Source organism: Bufo bufo, chromosome 1, assembly GCF_905171765.1.
Source record: "Bufo bufo chromosome 1, aBufBuf1.1, whole genome shotgun sequence".
NCBI lineage: Eukaryota > Metazoa > Chordata > Amphibia > Anura > Bufonidae > Bufo > Bufo bufo.
In genome coordinates this window covers 810,978,667-810,995,296 of record NC_053389.1, presented here as the reverse complement: position 1 = coordinate 810,995,296, position 16,630 = coordinate 810,978,667, and the positions used below count along the sequence as shown (strand labels likewise).

Here is a 16,630-nt window from a genome sequence, read left to right as displayed (position 1 = left end):
GGAAACGTAGAAAGCGAACTATTAACGGAAGTGACGTGGGGAGACGCCGGATGTGACCATGGGAGCGTCCCGTTGCCGGGGTAACGCCAGGGAGCAGCTAAGTGTCAGGCATGAGTCCCGCCAGAGCGTCGTATTATACACCCCGGGAGGTCTCCCGGCGCTGCACGATCAATGACCTGTGGGTGTCCTTCCTGGGCCGGGTCTACGACCTCACCCCCCTCGCCAAGGAGCACCGAGGTGACCGGGAGACCCCTGTCTTCTCCTCCCCGCTTGTGTCTTCCTTCCTGTGCCCTCATTTTATAATCCCCAACAGCTCTCTTCTCCCCTCAGTTCTCGTCCCTCTCCGTTCCCCTTCTGTTCCACGTGGCCTCTCCTCTCCCCGCGTTTCCGTGTCGCATCTCCTCAGCCCTCCGCGTTGCCTCTCCCCCCCCACCTCCACCTCTCCCTATTGCCCCTCTTTCCCCTCTTCCAGTCCTTTCTCCTTCCCCCCCCAATGACCATCTTCTTCTCCCCTAGTCCCTTCTCCTCTCCGCGTTGACTCTCTTATTTTCCCCCCACCTCCACCTCTCCCTATTGCCCCTCTTCCAGTCCTTTCTCCTCCCCCCCCCCATTGACCATCTTCTTCTCCTCCAGTCCCTTCTCCTTTCTCCCCTGCCCTCCCCCGTTGACTCTCTTCTCCTCCCCCCGTTGACTCTCTTCTCCTCCCCCCGTTGACTCTCTTCTCCTCCCCCCGTTGACTCTCTTCTCCTCCCCCCGTTGACTCTCTTCTCCTCCCCCCGTTGACTCTCTTCTCCTCCCCCCGTTGACTCTCTTCTCCTCCCCCCGTTGACTCTCTTCTCCCCCCCCCGTTGACTCTCTTCTCCTCCCCCCGTTGACTCTCTTCTCCTCCCCCCGTTGACTCTCTTCTCCTCCCCCCGTTGACTCTCTTCTCCTCCCCCCGTTGACTCTCTTCTCCTCCCCCCGTTGACTCTCTTCTCCTCCCCCCGTTGACTCTCTTCTTCTCCCCTTGTTGACCATCTTCTTCTCCCCCATTCCCTTCTCCCCCCCCCCCGCTGACTCTCTTTTTCTCCCCCAGTCCCTTCTCCTTTCTCCCCTGCCCCCCCTGTTGACCATCTTCTTCTCCCCCAGTCCCTTCTCCTCTCCCCCCGTTGACTCTCTTCTTCTTCCCCTGTTGACCATCTTCTTCTCCTCCAGTCCCTTCTCCTTTCTCCCCTGGCCTTCCCCGTTGACTCTCTTCTCCTCCCCCCGTTGACTCTCTTCTCCTCCCCCCGTTGACTCTCTTCTCCTCCCCCCGTTGACTCTCTTCTCCTCCCCCCGTTGACTCTCTTCTCCTCCCCCCGTTGACTCTCTTCTTCTCCCCCATTCCCTTCTCCCCCCCCCCCCCCGCTGACTCTCTTCTTCTCCCCCAGTCCCTTCTCCTTTCTCCCCTGCCCCCCCTGTTGACCATCTTCTTCTCCCCCAGTCCCTTCTCCTCTCCCCCCGTTGACCATCTTCTTCTCCCCCAGTCCCTTCTCCTCTCCCCCCGTTGACTCTCTTCTTCTTCCCCTGTTGACCATCTTCTTCTCCTCCAGTCCCTTCTCCTTTCTCCCCTGCCCTCCCCCATTGACTCTCTTCTTCTCCCCCAGTCCCTTCTCCTCCCCCCGTTGACTCTCTTATTCTCCCCCTGTTGACCATCTTCTTCTCCCCCATTCCCTTCTCTCCCCCCCCCCCCCGCTGACTCTCTTCTTCTCCCCCAGTCCCTTCTCCTTTCTCCCCTGCCCCCCCTGTTGACCATCTTCTTCTCCCCCAGTCCCTTCTCCTCTCCCCCCGTTGACCATCTTCTTCTCTCCCAGTCCCTTCTCCTCTCCCCCCGTTGACCATCTTCTTCTCTCCCAGTCCCTTCTCCTCTCCCCCCGTTGACCATCTTCTTCTCTCCCAGTCCCTTCTCCTCTCCCCCCGTTGACTTTCTTCTTCTCCCCCAGTCCCTTCTCCTCTCCCCCCGTTGACTTTCTTCTTCTCCCCCAGTCCCTTCTCCTCTCCCCCCCGTTGACTTTCTTCTTCTCCCCCAGTCTCTTCTCCTCTCCCCCTGTTGACCATCTTCTTCTCCCCCAGTCCCTTCTCCTCCCCCCGTTGACTCTCTTCTTCTCCCCCAGTCCCTTCTCCTTTCTCCCCTGCCCCCCCCAGTTGACTCTCTTCTTCTCCCCCAGTCCCTTCTCCTCTCCCCCCGTTGACCATCTTCTCCCCCAGTCCCTTCTCCTCTCCCCCCCATTGACCATCTTCTTATCCCCCAGTCCCTTCTCCTCCTTCCCCCCCCCGGTGACTCTATTCTTCTCCCCCAGTCCCTTCCCCCCCCCCCCCCCCCCGTGACTCTCTTCTTTTCCCCCAGTCCCTTCTCCTTTCTCCCCCGCCCCCCCCCTGTTGACCATCTTCTTCTCCCCCAGTCCCTTCTCCTCCCCCCCGTTGACTCTCTTCTTCTCCCCCAGTCCCTTCTCCTTTCTCCCCTGCCCCCCCCCCCCAGTTGACTCTCTTCTTCTCCCCCAGTCCCTTCTCCTCTCCCCCCGTTGACCATCTTCTTCTCCCCCAGTCCCTTCTCTTCTCCCCCCCCGTTGACCATCTTCTTCTCCCCCAGTCCCTTCTCCTCCTTCCCCCCCGGTGACTCTTTTCTTCTCCCCCAGTCCCTTCTCCTCCTCCCCCCCCCCCCCCGTGACTCTCTTCTTCTCCCCTGCCCCCCCTGTTGACCATCTTCTTCTCCCCCAGTCCCTTCTCCTCTCCCCCCCCCCCCGTTGACTCTCTTCTTCTCCCCCAGTCCCTTCTCCTTTCTCCACCGCCCCCCCGTTGACTTTCTTCTTCTCCCCCAGTCCCTTCTCCTCTCCCCCCCCCGTTGACTTTCTTCTTCTCCCCCAGTCCCTTCTCCCCTCCCCCCGTTGACTTTCTTCTTCTCCCCCAGTCCCTTCTCCTCTCCCCCAGTTGACCATCTTCTTCTCCCCCAGTCCCTTCTCCTCTCCCCCCGTTGACCATCTTCTTCTCCCCCAGTCCCTTCTCCTCCCGTTGACCATCTTCTTCTCCCCAGTCCCCTCCATCACCTCTGCTGTTCTCGGGTCCCTTTAATGAGATGGGTACTTATGTGGAGGTGATGACGTTCCTCGGGGACTGTTCACACTGCTCTCCACTAATTCCTGCCTTGTCTTCTGTCAGGTGACATTTTACTGAAGCCGATCATCGAGGCGGCAGGAAAAGACATCAGTCACTGGTTCAGTGTGAAGACTGGAGACGTAAGTGTCCATCCCAGCGGGGGCCCTGGGAATAGTCGGGGCCCCTACAGGTTATGTCAGGAAATGGATAAACTTTCTAATATACTTTGAGTAAATGAAACACAAACTCTCTGCTTGTTGTCAGTGAATGAGAACATTGTTGTTTGCATTCAGAAGCTCCAAATATGCACGCCTAGTCCAGCACACAGCTGAGGGTTTGTTACAGTAGTACACAGTCTGTAAAAAATCCTCTATGAGCTTACCACATTATCGGCACAGATCTCTCTCCTGGCCCGTTTGTTACAGTGTATCAGCGCAGCTCTCAGCCTCGGGTCTAGACCCACACAGGGGTGTTCTTACTTCGTGCAGGTGTAGCAAACCCTCAGCTGTGAGGAGTATTCGCTGTAGGAAGAGGTTTCAGTGCCTGGATATGATTAAGGATCTTCCGATGCACTAACTGTGGCTATCAGGGCATGATGGGAGTTGTAGTTTTGCAGGAGCTGACGAGCTTCAGGTTGGAGATGGCTGTAATCTAATGGTCAGCACATGGGAATATTCTTGTGTAGTTGTGGTCACAGTCATTTACATGTATTTATGGAAAACCTCTTTAAGGTTATGACCGACTACCAGCAGAATATTATCCACGAGGCAGATCTGGTGCAGACTATCAGTCATCTGCGGTTATGAACAAGGCCAATTAATGGCCGTCATTTACGGAAAGTGTGAGTGATCCACCACCAGGGGGAGCCCACAGCATACAGATTTACCATTGAGCTCCCCGATAATTGTTATAGGCGGAAAGGATTGTGAAACAACACACAGTCCTGGGGGGACAGGGGACGACCACCGCTACCCGCCTTGTCCTGATCCGTCATGATGCATTACTTCCTATAAATGTCTCCTCCTTTCATTCATCTCCACAGATTAAGACCCACATAGACCCACAAACTGGCTGCTTGAAATACTACACACCTCAGGGACGTTTTCTTCACGTGCCGCCCTCCTTCCCCTGTTCAGATTGGGACACTGATTTTGGACGCCCCTGGTGGCGAGACCCCTCTTATGAGGTCGGCATCTTGTCATCCAAAACCAGGATCCTCCGAATCATCAACACATTGACATCCCAAGAGCAAATTCTCGAGGTAAGTGAACGATAGCAACAGTGACCAAGAAATATCTGCCCCTCCTCCTGCAGGGTGACACATATAGAAGGAGCTATGAGTCTGCTCCTCCTCTTGCAGGGTGATACATATAGAAGGAGCTATGAGTCTGCCCCTCCTCCTGCAGGGTGATACATATAGAAGGAGCTATGAGTCTGCCCCTCCTCCTGCAGGGTGATACATATAGAAGGAGCTATGAGTCTGCCCCTCCTCCTGCAGGGTGATACATATAGAAGGAGCTATGAGTCTGCTCCTCCTCCTGCAGGGTGATACATATAGAAGGAGCTATGAGTCTGCTCCTCCTCCTGCAGGGTGATACATATAGAAGGAGCTATGAGTCTGCTCCTCCTCCTGCAGGGTGATACATATAGAAGGAGCTATGAGTCTGCTCCTCCTCCTGCAGGGTGATACATATAGAAGGAGCTATGAGTCTGCCCCTCCTCCTGCAGGGTGATACATATAGAAGGAGCTATGAGTCTGCTCCTCCTCCTGCAGGGTGATACATATAGAAGGAGCTATGAGTCTGCTCCTCCTCCTGCAGGGTGATACATATAGAAGGAGCTATGAGACTGCTCCTCCTCCTGCAGGGTGATACATATAGAAGGAGCTATGAGTCTGCCCCTCCTCCTGCAGGGTGATACATATAGAAGGAGCTATGAGTCTGCCCCCCCTCCTGCAGGGTGATACATATAGAAGGAGCTATGAGTCTGCCCCTCCTCCTGCAGGGTGATACATATAGAAGGAGCTATGAGTCTGCCCCTCCTCCTGCAGGGTGATACATATAGAAGGAGCTATGAGTCTGCCCCTCCTCCTGCAGGGTGATACATATAGAAGGAGCTATGAGTCTGCCCCTCCTCCTGCAGGGTGATACATATAGAAGGAGCTATGAGTCTGCCCCTCCTCCTGCAGGGTGATACATATAGAAGGAGCTATGAGTCTGCCCCTCCTCCTGCAGGGTGATACATATAGAAGGAGCTATGAGTCTGCTCCTCCTCATGCAGGGTGATACATATAGAAGGAGCTATGAGTCTGCCCCTCCTCCTGCAGGGTGATACATATAGAAGGAGCTATGAGTCTGCCCCTCCTCCTGCAGGGTGATACATATAGAAGGAGCTATGAGTCTGCCCCTCCTCCTGCAGGGTGATACATATAGAAGGAGCTATGAGTCTGCCCCTCCTCCTGCAGGGTGATACATATAGAAGGAGCTATGAGTCTGCTCCTCCTCCTGCAGGGTGATACATATAGAAGGAGCTATGAGTCTGCTCCTCCTCCTGCAGGGTGATACATATAGAAGGAGCTATGAGTCTGCTCCTCCTCCTGCAGGGTGATACATATAGAAGGAGCTATGAGTCTGCCCCTCCTCCTGCAGGGTGATACATATAGAAGGAGCTATGAGTCTGCCCCTCCTCCTGCAGGGTGATACATATAGAAGGAGCTATGAGTCTGCCCCTCCTCCTGCAGGGTGATACATATAGAAGGAGCTATGAAACTGCTCCTCCTCCTGCAGGGTGATACATATAGAAGGAGCTATGAGTCTGCCCCTCCTCCTGCAGGGTGATACATATAGAAGGAGCTATGAGTCTGCTCCTCCTCCTGCAGGGTGATACATATAGAAGGAGCTATGAGTCTGCCCCTCCTCCTGCAGGGTGATACATATAGAAGGAGCTATGAGTCTGCCCCTCCTCCTGCAGGGTGATACATATAGAAGGAGCTATGAGTCTGCCCCTCCTCCTGCAGGGTGATACATAAAGAAGGAGCTATGAGTCTGCCCCTCCTCCTGCAGGGTGATACATATAGAAGGAGCTATGAGTCTGCCCCTCCTCCTGCAGGGTGATACATATAGAAGGAGCTATGAGTCTGCCCCTCCTCCTGCAGGGTGATACATATAGAAGGAGCTATGAGTCTGCTCCTCCTCCTGCAGGGTGATACATATAGAAGGAGCTATGAGTCTGCTCCTCCTCCTGCAGGGTGATACATATAGAAGGAGCTATGAGTCTGCCCCTCCTCCTGCAGGGTGATACATATAGAAGGAGCTATGAGTCTGCCCCTCCTCCTGCAGGGTGATACATATAGAAGGAGCTATGAGTCTGCTCCTCCTCCTGCAGGGTGATACATATAGAAGGAGCTATGAGTCTGCCCCTCCTCCTGCAGGGTGATACATATAGAAGGAGCTATGAAACTGCTCCTCCTCCTGCAGGGTGATACATATAGAAGGAGCTATGAGTCTGCCCCTCCTCCTGCAGGGTGATACATATAGAAGGAGCTATGAGTCTGCTCCTCCTCCTGCAGGGTGATACATATAGAAGGAGCTATGAGTCTGCCCCTCCTCCTGCAGGGTGATACATATAGAAGGAGCTATGAGTCTGCCCCTCCTCCTGCAGGGTGATACATATAGAAGGAGCTATGAGTCTGCCCCTCCTCCTGCAGGGTGATACATATAGAAGGAGCTATGAGTCTGCCCCTCCTCCTGCAGGGTGATACATATAGAAGGAGCTATGAGTCTGCCCCTCCTCCTGCAGGGTGATACATATAGAAGGAGCTATGAGTCTGCCCCTCCTCCTGCAGGGTGATACATATAGAAGGAGCTATGAGTCTGCCCCTCCTCCTGCAGGGTGATACATATAGAAGGAGCTATGAGTCTGCCCCTCCTCCTGCAGGGTGATACATATAGAAGGAGCTATGAGTCTGCTCCTCCTCCTGCAGGGTGATACATATAGAAGGAGCTATGAGTCTGCTCCTCCTCCTGCAGGGTGATACATATAGAAGGAGCTATGAGTCTGTCCCTCCTCCTGCAGGGTGATACATATAGAAGGAGCTATGAGTCTGCCCCTCCTCCTGCAGGGTGATACATATAGAAGGAGCTATGAGTCTGCTCCTCCTCCTGCAGGGTGATACATATAGAAGGAGCTATGAGTCTGCCCCTCCTCCTGCAGGGTGATACATATAGAAGGAGCTATGAGTCTGCTCCTCCCCCTGCAGGGTGATACATATAGAAGGGAGCTGTGAGTCTGCCCCTCCTCCTGCAGGGTGATACATATAGAAGGAGCTATGAGTCTGCTCCTCCTCCTGCAGGGTGATACATATAGAAGGGAGCTATGAGTCTGCTCCTCCTCCTGCAGGGTGATACATATAGAAGGAGCTATGAGTCTGCCCCTCCTCCTGCAGGGTGATACATATAGAAGGAGCTATGAGTCTGCCCCTCCTCCTGCAGGGTGATACATATAGAAGGAGCTATGAGTCTGCTCCTCCTCCTGCAGGGTGATACATATAGAAGGAGCTATGAGTCTGCCCCTCCTCCTGCAGGGTGATACATATAGAAGGAGCTATGAGTCTGCTCCTCCCCCTGCAGGGTGATACATATAGAAGGAGCTATGAGTCTGCCCCTCCTCCTGCAGGGTGATACATATAGAAGGAGCTATGAGTCTGCCCCTCCTCCTGCAGGGTGAAACATATAGAAGGAGCTATGAGTCTGCCCCCCCTCCTGCAGGGTGATACATATAGAAGGAGCTATGAGTCTGCCCCTCCTCCTGCAGGGTGATACATATAGAAGGAGCTATGAGTCTGCTCCTCCTCCTGCAGGGTGATACATATAGAAGGAGCTATGAGTCTGCCCCTCCTCCTGCAGGGTGATACATATAGAAGGAGCTATGAGTCTGCCCCTCCTCCTGCAGGGTGATACATATAGAAGGAGCTATGAGTCTGCTCCTCCTCCTGCTGGGTGATACATATAGAAGGAGCTATGAGTCTGCCCCTCCTCCTGCAGGGTGATACATATAGAAGGAGCTATGAGTCTGCCCCTCCTCCTGCAGGGTGATACATATAGAAGGAGCTATGAGTCTGCCCCTCCTACTGCAGGGTGATACATATAGAAGGAGCTATGAGTCTGCCCCTCCCCCTGCAGGGTGATACATATAGAAGGAGCTATGAGTCTGCCCCTCCTCCTGCAGGGTGATACATATAGAAGGAGCTATGAGTCTGCTCCTCCTCCTGCAGGGTGATACATATAGAAGGAGCTATGAGTCTGCTCCTCCTCCTGCAGGGTGATACATATAGAAGGAGCTATGAGTCTGCCCCTCCTCCTGCAGGGTGATACATATAGAAGGAGCTATGAGTCTGCTCCTCCTCCTGCAGGGTGATACATATAGAAGGAGCTATGAGTCTGCTCCTCCTCCTGCAGGGTGATACATATAGAAGGAGCTATGAGTCTGCCCCTCCTCCTGCAGGGTGATACATATAGAAGGAGCTATGAGTCTGCTCCTCCTCCTGCAGGGTGATACATATAGAAGGAGCTATGAGTCTGCCCTTCCTCCTGCAGGGTGATACATATAGAAGGAGCTATGAGTCTGCTCCTCCCCCTGCAGGGTGATACATATAGAAGGGAGCTGTGAGTCTGCCCCTCCTCCTGCAGGGTGATACATATAGAAGGAGCTATGAGTCTGCTCCTCCTCCTGCAGGGTGATACATATAGAAGGAGCTATGAGTCTGCCCCTCCTCCTGCAGGGTGATACATATAGAAGGAGCTATGAGTCTGCCCCTCCTCCTGCAGGGTGATACATATAGAGGGAGCTATGAGTCTGCTCCTCCTCCTGCAGGGTGATACATATAGAAGGAGCTATGAGTCTGCCCCTCCTCCTGCAGGGTGATACATATAGAAGGAGCTATGAGTCTGCTCCTCCCCCTGCAGGGTGATACATATAGAAGGAGCTATGAGTCTGCTCCTCCTCCTGCAGGGTGATACATATAGAAGGAGCTATGAGTCTGCTCCTCCTCCTGCAGGGTGATACATATAGAAGGAGATATGAGTCTGCCCCTCCTCCTGCAGGGTGATACATATAGAAGGGTCTATGAGTCTGCCCCTCCTCCTGCAGGGTGATACATATAGAAGGAGCTATGAGTCTGCCCCTCCTCCTGCTGGGTGATACATATAGAAGGAGCTATGAGTCTGCTCCTCCTCCTGCAGGGTGATACATATAGAAGGAGATATGAGTCTGCCCCTCCTCCTGCAGGGTGATACATATAGAAGGGTCTATGAGTCTGCCCCTCCTCCTGCAGGGTGATACATATAGAAGGAGCTATGAGTCTGCCCCTCCTCCTGCAGGGTGATACATATAGAAGGAGCTATGAGTCTGCCCCTCCTCCTGCAGGGTGATACATATAGAAGGAGCTATGAGTCTGCCCCTCCTCCTGCAGGGTGATACATATAGAAGGAGCTATGAGTCTGCTCCTCCTCCTGCAGGGTGATACATATAGAAGGAGCTATGAGTCTGCCCCTCCTCCTGCAGGGTGATACATATAGAAGGAGCTATGAGTCTGCTCCTCCTCCTGCAGGGTGATACATATAGAAGGAGCTATGAGTCTGCTCCTCCTCCTGCAGGGTGATACATATAGAAGGAGCTATGAGTCTGCCCCTCCTCCTGCAGGGTGATACATATAGAAGGAGCTATGAGTCTGCTCCTCCTCCTGCAGGGTGATACATATAGAAGGAGCTATGAGTCTGCTCCTCCTCCTGCAGGGTGATACATATAGAAGGAGCTATGAGTCTGCCCCTCCTCCTGCAGGGTGATACATATAGAAGGAGCTATGAGTCTGCTCCTCCTCCTGCAGGGTGATACATATAGAAGGAGCTATGAGTCTGCTCCTCCTCCTGCAGGGTGATACATATAGAAGGAGCTATGAGTCTGCTCCTCCCCCTGCAGGGTGATACATATAGAAGGGAGCTGTGAGTCTGCCCCTCCTCCTGCAGGGTGATACATATAGAAGGAGCTATGAGTCTGCTCCTCCTCCTGCAGGGTGATACATATAGAAGGAGCTATGAGTCTGCCCCTCCTCCTGCAGGGTGATACATATAGAGGGAGCTATGAGTCTGCTCCTCCTCCTGCAGGGTGATACATATAGAAGGAGCTATGAGTCTGCCCCTCCTCCTGCAGGGTGATACATATAGAAGGAGCTATGAGTCTGCTCCTCCCCCTGCAGGGTGATACATATAGAAGGAGCTATGAGTCTGCCCCTCCTCCTGCAGGGTGATACATATAGAAGGAGCTATGAGTCTGCTCCTCCTCCTGCAGGGTGATACATATAGAAGGAGCTATGAGTCTGCTCCTCCTCCTGCAGGGTGATACATATAGAAGGAGCTATGAGTCTGCCCCTCCTCCTGCAGGGTGATACATATAGAAGGAGCTATGAGTCTGCCCCTCCTCCTGCAGGGTGATACATATAGAAGGAGCTATGAGTCTGCTCCTCCTCCTGCAGGGTGATACATATAGAAGGAGCTATGAGTCTGCCCCTCCTCCTGCAGGGTGATACATATAGAAGGAGCTATGAGTCTGCCCCTCCTCCTGCAGGGTGATACATATAGAAGGAGCTATGAGTCTGCCCCTCCTCCTGCAGGGTGATACATATAGAAGGAGCTATGAGTCTGCCCCTCCTCCTGCAGGGTGATACATATAGAAGGAGCTATGAGTCTGCTCCTCCTCCTGCAGGGTGATACATATAGAAGGAGCTATGAGTCTGCTCCTCCTCCTGCAGGGTGATACATATAGAAGGAGCTATGAGTCTGCCCCTCCTCCTGCAGGGTGATACATATAGAAGGAGCTATGAGTCTGCCCCTCCTACTGCAGGGTGATACATATAGAAGGAGCTATGAGTCTGCCCCTCCCCCTGCAGGGTGATACATATAGAAGGAGCTATGAGTCTGCCCCTCCTCCTGCAGGGTGATACATATAGAAGGAGCTATGAGTCTGCTCCTCCTCCTGCTGGGTGATACATATAGAAGGAGCTATGAGTCTGCTCCTCCTCCTGCAGGGTGATACATATAGAAGGAGATATGAGTCTGCCCCTCCTCCTGCAGGGTGATACATATAGAAGGGTCTATGAGTCTGCCCCTCCTCCTGCAGGGTGATACATATAGAAGGAGCTATGAGTCTGCTCCTCCTCCTGCAGGGTGATACATATAGAAGGAGCTATGAGTCTGCCCCTCCACCTGCAGGGTGATACATATAGAAGGAGCTATGAGTCTGTTCCTCCTCCTGCAGGGTGATACATATAGAAGGAGCTATGAGTCTGCCCCTCCTCCTGCAGGGTGATACATATAGAAGGAGCTATGAGTCTGCTCCTCCTCCTGCAGGGTGATATATATAGAAGGAGCTATGAGTCTGCCCCTCCTCCTGCAGGGTGATACATATAGAAGGAGCTATGAGTCTGCCCCTCCTCCTGCAGGGTGATACATATAGAAGGAGCTATGAGTCTGCCCCTCCTCCTGCAGGGTGATACATATAGAAGGAGCTATGAGTCTGCTCCTCCTCCTGCAGGGTGATACATATAGAAGGAGCTATGAGTCTGCTCCTCCTCCTGCAGGGTGATACATATAGAAGGAGCTATGAGTCTGCCCCTCCTCCTGCAGGGTGATACATATAGAAGGAGCTATGAGTCTGCCCCTCCTCCTGCAGGGTGATACGTATAGAAGGAGCTATGAGTCTGCCCCTCCTCCTGCAGGGTGATACATATAGAAGGAGCTATGAGTCTGCCCCTCCTCCTGCAGGGTGATACATATAGAAGGAGCTATGAGTCTGCCCCTCCTACTGCAGGGTGATACATATAGAAGGAGCTATGAGTCTGCCCCTCCCCCTGCAGGGTGATACATATAGAAGGAGCTATGAGTCTGCTCCTCCTCCTGCAGGGTGATACATATAGAAGGAGCTATGAGTCTGCCCCTCCTCCTGCAGGGTGATACATATAGAAGGAGCTATGAGTCTGCTCCTCCTCCTGCTGGGTGATACATATAGAAGGAGCTATGAGTCTGCTCCTCCTCCTGCAGGGTGATACATATAGAAGGAGATATGAGTCTGCCCCTCCTCCTGCAGGGTGATACATATAGAAGGGTCTATGAGTCTGCCCCTCCTCCTGCAGGGTGATACATATAGAAGGAGCTATGAGTCTGCACCTCCTCCTGCAGGGTGATACATATAGAAGGAGCTATGAGTCTGCTCCTCCTCCTGCAGGGTGATACATATAGAAGGAGCTATGAGTCTGCTCCTCCTCCTGCAGGGTGATACATATAGAAGGAGCTATGAGTCTGCTCCTCCTCCTGCAGGGTGATACATATAGAAGGAGCTATGAGTCTGCCCCTCCTCCTGCAGGGTGATACATATAGAAGGAGCTATGAGTCTGCCCCTCCTCCTGCAGGGTGATACATATAGAAGGAGCTATGAGTCTGTTCCTCCTCCTGCAGGGTGATACATATAGAAGGAGCTATGAGTCTGCCCCTCCTCCTGCAGGGTGATACATATAGAAGGAGCTATGAGTCTGCCCCTCCTCCTGCAGGGTGATACATATAGAAGGAGCTATGAGTCTGCTCCTCCTCCTGCAGGGTGATACATATAGAAGGAGCTATGAGTCTGCTCCTCCTCCTGCAGGGTGATACATATAGATGGAGCTATGAGTCTGCTCCTCCTCCTGCAGGGTGATACATATAGAAGGATCTATGAGTCTGCCCCTCCTCCTGCAGGGTGATACATATAGAAGGAGCTATGAGTCTGCCCCTCCTCCTGCGGGGTGATACATATAGAAGGAGCTATGAGTCTGCCCCTCCTCCTGCGGGGTGATACATATAGAAGGAGCTATGAGTCTGCCCCTCCTCCTGCGGGGTGATACATATAGAAGGAGCTATGAGTCTGCCCCTCCTCCTGCAGGGTGATACATATAGAAGGAGCTATGAGTCTGCTCCTCCTCCTGCAGGGTGATACATATAGAAGGAGCTATGAGTCTGCTCCTCCTCCTGCAGGGTGATACATATAGAAGGAGCTATGAGTCTGCCCCTCCTCCTGCAGGGTGATACATATAGAAGGAGCTATGAGTCTGTCCCTCCTCCTGCGGGGTGATACATATAGAAGGAGCTATGAGTCTGTCCCTCCTCCTGCGGGGTGATACATATAGAAGGAGCTATGAGTCTGCCCCTCCTCCTGCGGGGTGATACATATAGAAGGAGCTATGAGTCTGCTCCTCCTCCTGCAGGGTGATACATATAGAAGGAGCTATGAGTCTGCTCCTCCTCCTGCAGGGTGATACATATAGAAGGGTCTATGAGTCTGCCCCTCCTCCTGCAGGGTGATACATATAGAAGGAGCTATGAGTCTGCCCCTCCTCCTGCAGGGTGATACATATAGAAGGAGCTATGAGTCTGCCCCTCCTCCTGCAGGGTGATACATATAGAAGGAGCTATGAGTCTGCTCCTCCTCCTGCAGGGTGATACATATAGAAGGAGCTATGAGTCTGCTCCTCCTCCTGCAGGGTGATACATATAGAAGGAGCTATGAGTCTGCCCCTCCTCCTGCAGGGTGATACATATAGAAGGAGCTATGAGTCTGCCCCTCCTCCTGCAGGGTGATACATATAGAAGGAGCTATGAGTCTGCTCCTCCTCCTGCAGGGTGATACATATAGAAGGAGCTATGAGTCTGCTCCTCCTCCTGCAGGGTGATACATATAGAAGGAGCTATGAGTCTGCCCCTCCTCCTGCAGGGTGATACACATAGAAGGAGCTATGAGTCTGCTCCTCCTCCTGTAGGGTGATACATATAGAAGGAGCTATGAGTCTGCTCCTCCTCCTGCAGGGTGATACATATAGAAGGAGCTATGTGTCTGCCCCTCCTCCTCTGGGGTGATGTAACCAGATGATGTTGGTATTGCAGGTGTGTTCGGAGGAGACGATATGGGAGATCCTCGCCCGCTATTTGCCGTACAATGCCCACGCTGCCAGTTACACCTGGAAATATTGTGGGCTTCCGCTGAACATGGAGCAGACGCTGGAGGAGAACGGGGTCCAGGATGAAGATGAAGAGTTTGAGGAGCTGAAGGTTGATTGTGACTCTTATACAGCGAGTCTACACTTGTACTTCAATGATGATCTGACAGAACTGTGAAGTGGGGGGAGGACGCCAAAAACCCAGCTCCCCATGATGATGATGATGAGAGTAGTAGTGTCCATGTGATGTGCAGTAGCCAATCTCTAAGTGAATCCCTCTGCCTGTAGTCACCGCTCCGGTCGGGTCACGTGCCATCTCCTCATGTGCCGAATAAAAGATGTTTTATAATACCTGGACGCGGGTGAAGGACTCTTACTCTTGGGGGGTTCTAGGTTTGTGTAAAGGGTATGTAGACTTTTGCAACTAAAATGTTTCGTTATTTTTTTTCTGATGCATCTAAAATTTAAGAAAAAAATATGAATCAACCTTGCAGATAATCCCAATGATAAATGTACCGTTCTGTGTATACAGCTCATACGCAGAGCTACAGTATGTCTCCATGGCCGGATCCCGCTGTCATGTGTTACTCCGGATCAAACGCCCACCCGGGATAATGTAGAAAAAGTAGATGAGGAATAACTGCAGCGTCTGACTACACACAGTTTGTAGTCTGTAACCATGGAGACGCCTTGGTTTGCACAGGAGCTGTATACACAAAAGTGCAGGAGAATCTTTTGATGCAAAAATAAAAACAGTGTTGTCAACGAATCCAGTTATCGAATAGTCGGCCGATTCGTTGCTATGCGGGCGGGAGCGGGCGGTCAGGCGCTATGCCTGCGGGTCCTTGAACTTTAAATCACCGCATCTTTATTACCTTACAATGAAGCTCCAGTAACCGGCAGAGCGGCCGGAGGCGTAACGTCACTTACTCACGTGACGCGCAAGCTCCGCCTGCTTCATTTATAAAGTGGGCGGAGCAGGCGCGTGACGCGTGAGTAAGTGACGTTACGCCTCCGGCCGCTCTGCCTGTTACTGGAGCTTCATTGTAAGGTAATAAAGATGCGGTGATTTAAAGTAAAAGTTACTGCCGGTTAAGGAATACTGCTGTGAGTGGCGGGGCCAGGGCTGTTATGGGGAGGGGGATCTGTGGATGACACATATAGCATAAGATGCTATATAGTCTCATCCATAGATCCCCCCCCCCCCCCCATAGCATGGTCATCCACAGGTCCCCCTCCCCATAACAGTGCCATCCACAGGTCCCCCTCCCCATAACAGCGCCATCCACAGGTCCCCCTCCCATAACAGTGCCATCCACAGGTCCCCCTCCCCGTAACAGCGCCATCCACAGGTCCCCCTCCCCGTAACAGCGCCATCCACAGGTCCCCCTCCCCATAACAGTGCCATCCACAGGTCCCCCTCCCCATAACAGTGCCATCCACAGGTCCCCCTCCCCATAACAGTGCCATCCACAGGTCCCCCCTCCCCATAACAGCGCCATCCACAGGTCCCCCTCCCCATAACAGTGCCATCCACAGGTCCCCCCTCCCCATAACAGTGCCATCCACAGGTCCCCCTCCCCATAACAGTGCCATCCACAGGTCCCCCCTCCCCATAACAGCGCCATCCACAGGTCCCCCTCCCCATAACAGTGCCATCCACAGGTCCCCCTCCCCATAACAGTGCCATCCACAGGTCCCCCTCCCCATAACAGCGCCATCCACAGGTCCCCCCTCCCCATAACAGCGCCATCCACAGGTCCCCCCCTCCCCATAACAGAGCCACCCACAGGTCCCCCTCCCCATAACAGCGCCATCCACAGGTCCCCCTCCCCATAACAGCGCCATCCACAGGTCCCCCTCCCCATAACAGCGCCATCCACAGGTCCCCCCTCCCCATAACAGCGCCATCCACAGGTCCCCCCTCCCCATAACAGAGCCATCCACAGGTCCCCCCTCCCCATAACAGCGCCATCCACAGGTCCCCCCTCCCCATAACAGCGCCATCCACAGGTCCCCCCTCCCCATAACAGCGCCATCCACAGGTCCCCCTCCCCATAACAGCGCCATCCACAGGTCCCCCTCCCCATAACAGCGCCATCCACAGATCCCCCTCCCCATAAATTGTGGAACGGATGCGGACCCATTTTGCGGACGTGTGAATGGACCCTTATCAGTATCTCCGACACCCTGGACCCCCGCTGATCAGCTGTTTGAGAAGGTACCAGTACTCCTGTGGGCGCCGCTGACTTCTCTTAGCTCACCAACCACAGCGCCGCCGTACATTGTATAGCGAGCTGCTACTAGGCCACGTGACCGATGAACATGTCGTCATTCGGCCCAGGAAAGGCAGGAAGAAGGCCACAGCGCCACTGCCTTCTCAAACAGCTGATTGTCGGGGGTCCCGGGTGTCGGACCCCCACCGATCAGATACCGATGATATATCCAGAGGATAGGACATCAGTAAAACAAATCTTGGAAAACCCCTTTAAGGCCTTGTTC

At 53.3% G+C, this 16,630-nt stretch overlaps 1 protein-coding gene across 1 annotated transcript; it reads left to right on the top strand.

Moving 5' to 3' along the window:
* Position 1: 1 nt before the first annotated feature.
* Positions 2–14,478, top strand: LOC120986564 (cytochrome b5 domain-containing protein 1). The gene is made up of 4 exons (XM_040415210.1): positions 2–237; positions 3,175–3,251; positions 4,154–4,372; positions 14,076–14,478. Exons 1-4 carry the CDS (start codon positions 111–113, stop codon positions 14,304–14,306), a joined length of 654 nt encoding a protein of 217 aa, XP_040271144.1. The 5' UTR covers positions 2–110; the 3' UTR covers positions 14,307–14,478.
* The last annotated feature ends 2,152 nt before the right edge of the window (positions 14,479–16,630 follow it).

Excerpts from the sequence above, each read along its gene's own strand:
- LOC120986564 (XM_040415210.1), top strand. The coding sequence starts at position 111 with ATGAGTCCCGCCAGAGCGTCGTATTATACACCCCGGGAGGTCTCCCGG. Across the intron at positions 238-3,174 it reads CCTCGCCAAGGAGCACCGAG|GTGACATTTTACTGAAGCCG; the intron begins GTGACCGGGAGA and ends GTCTTCTGTCAG. Across the intron at positions 4,373-14,075 it reads CCCAAGAGCAAATTCTCGAG|GTGTGTTCGGAGGAGACGAT; the intron begins GTAAGTGAACGA and ends TTGGTATTGCAG.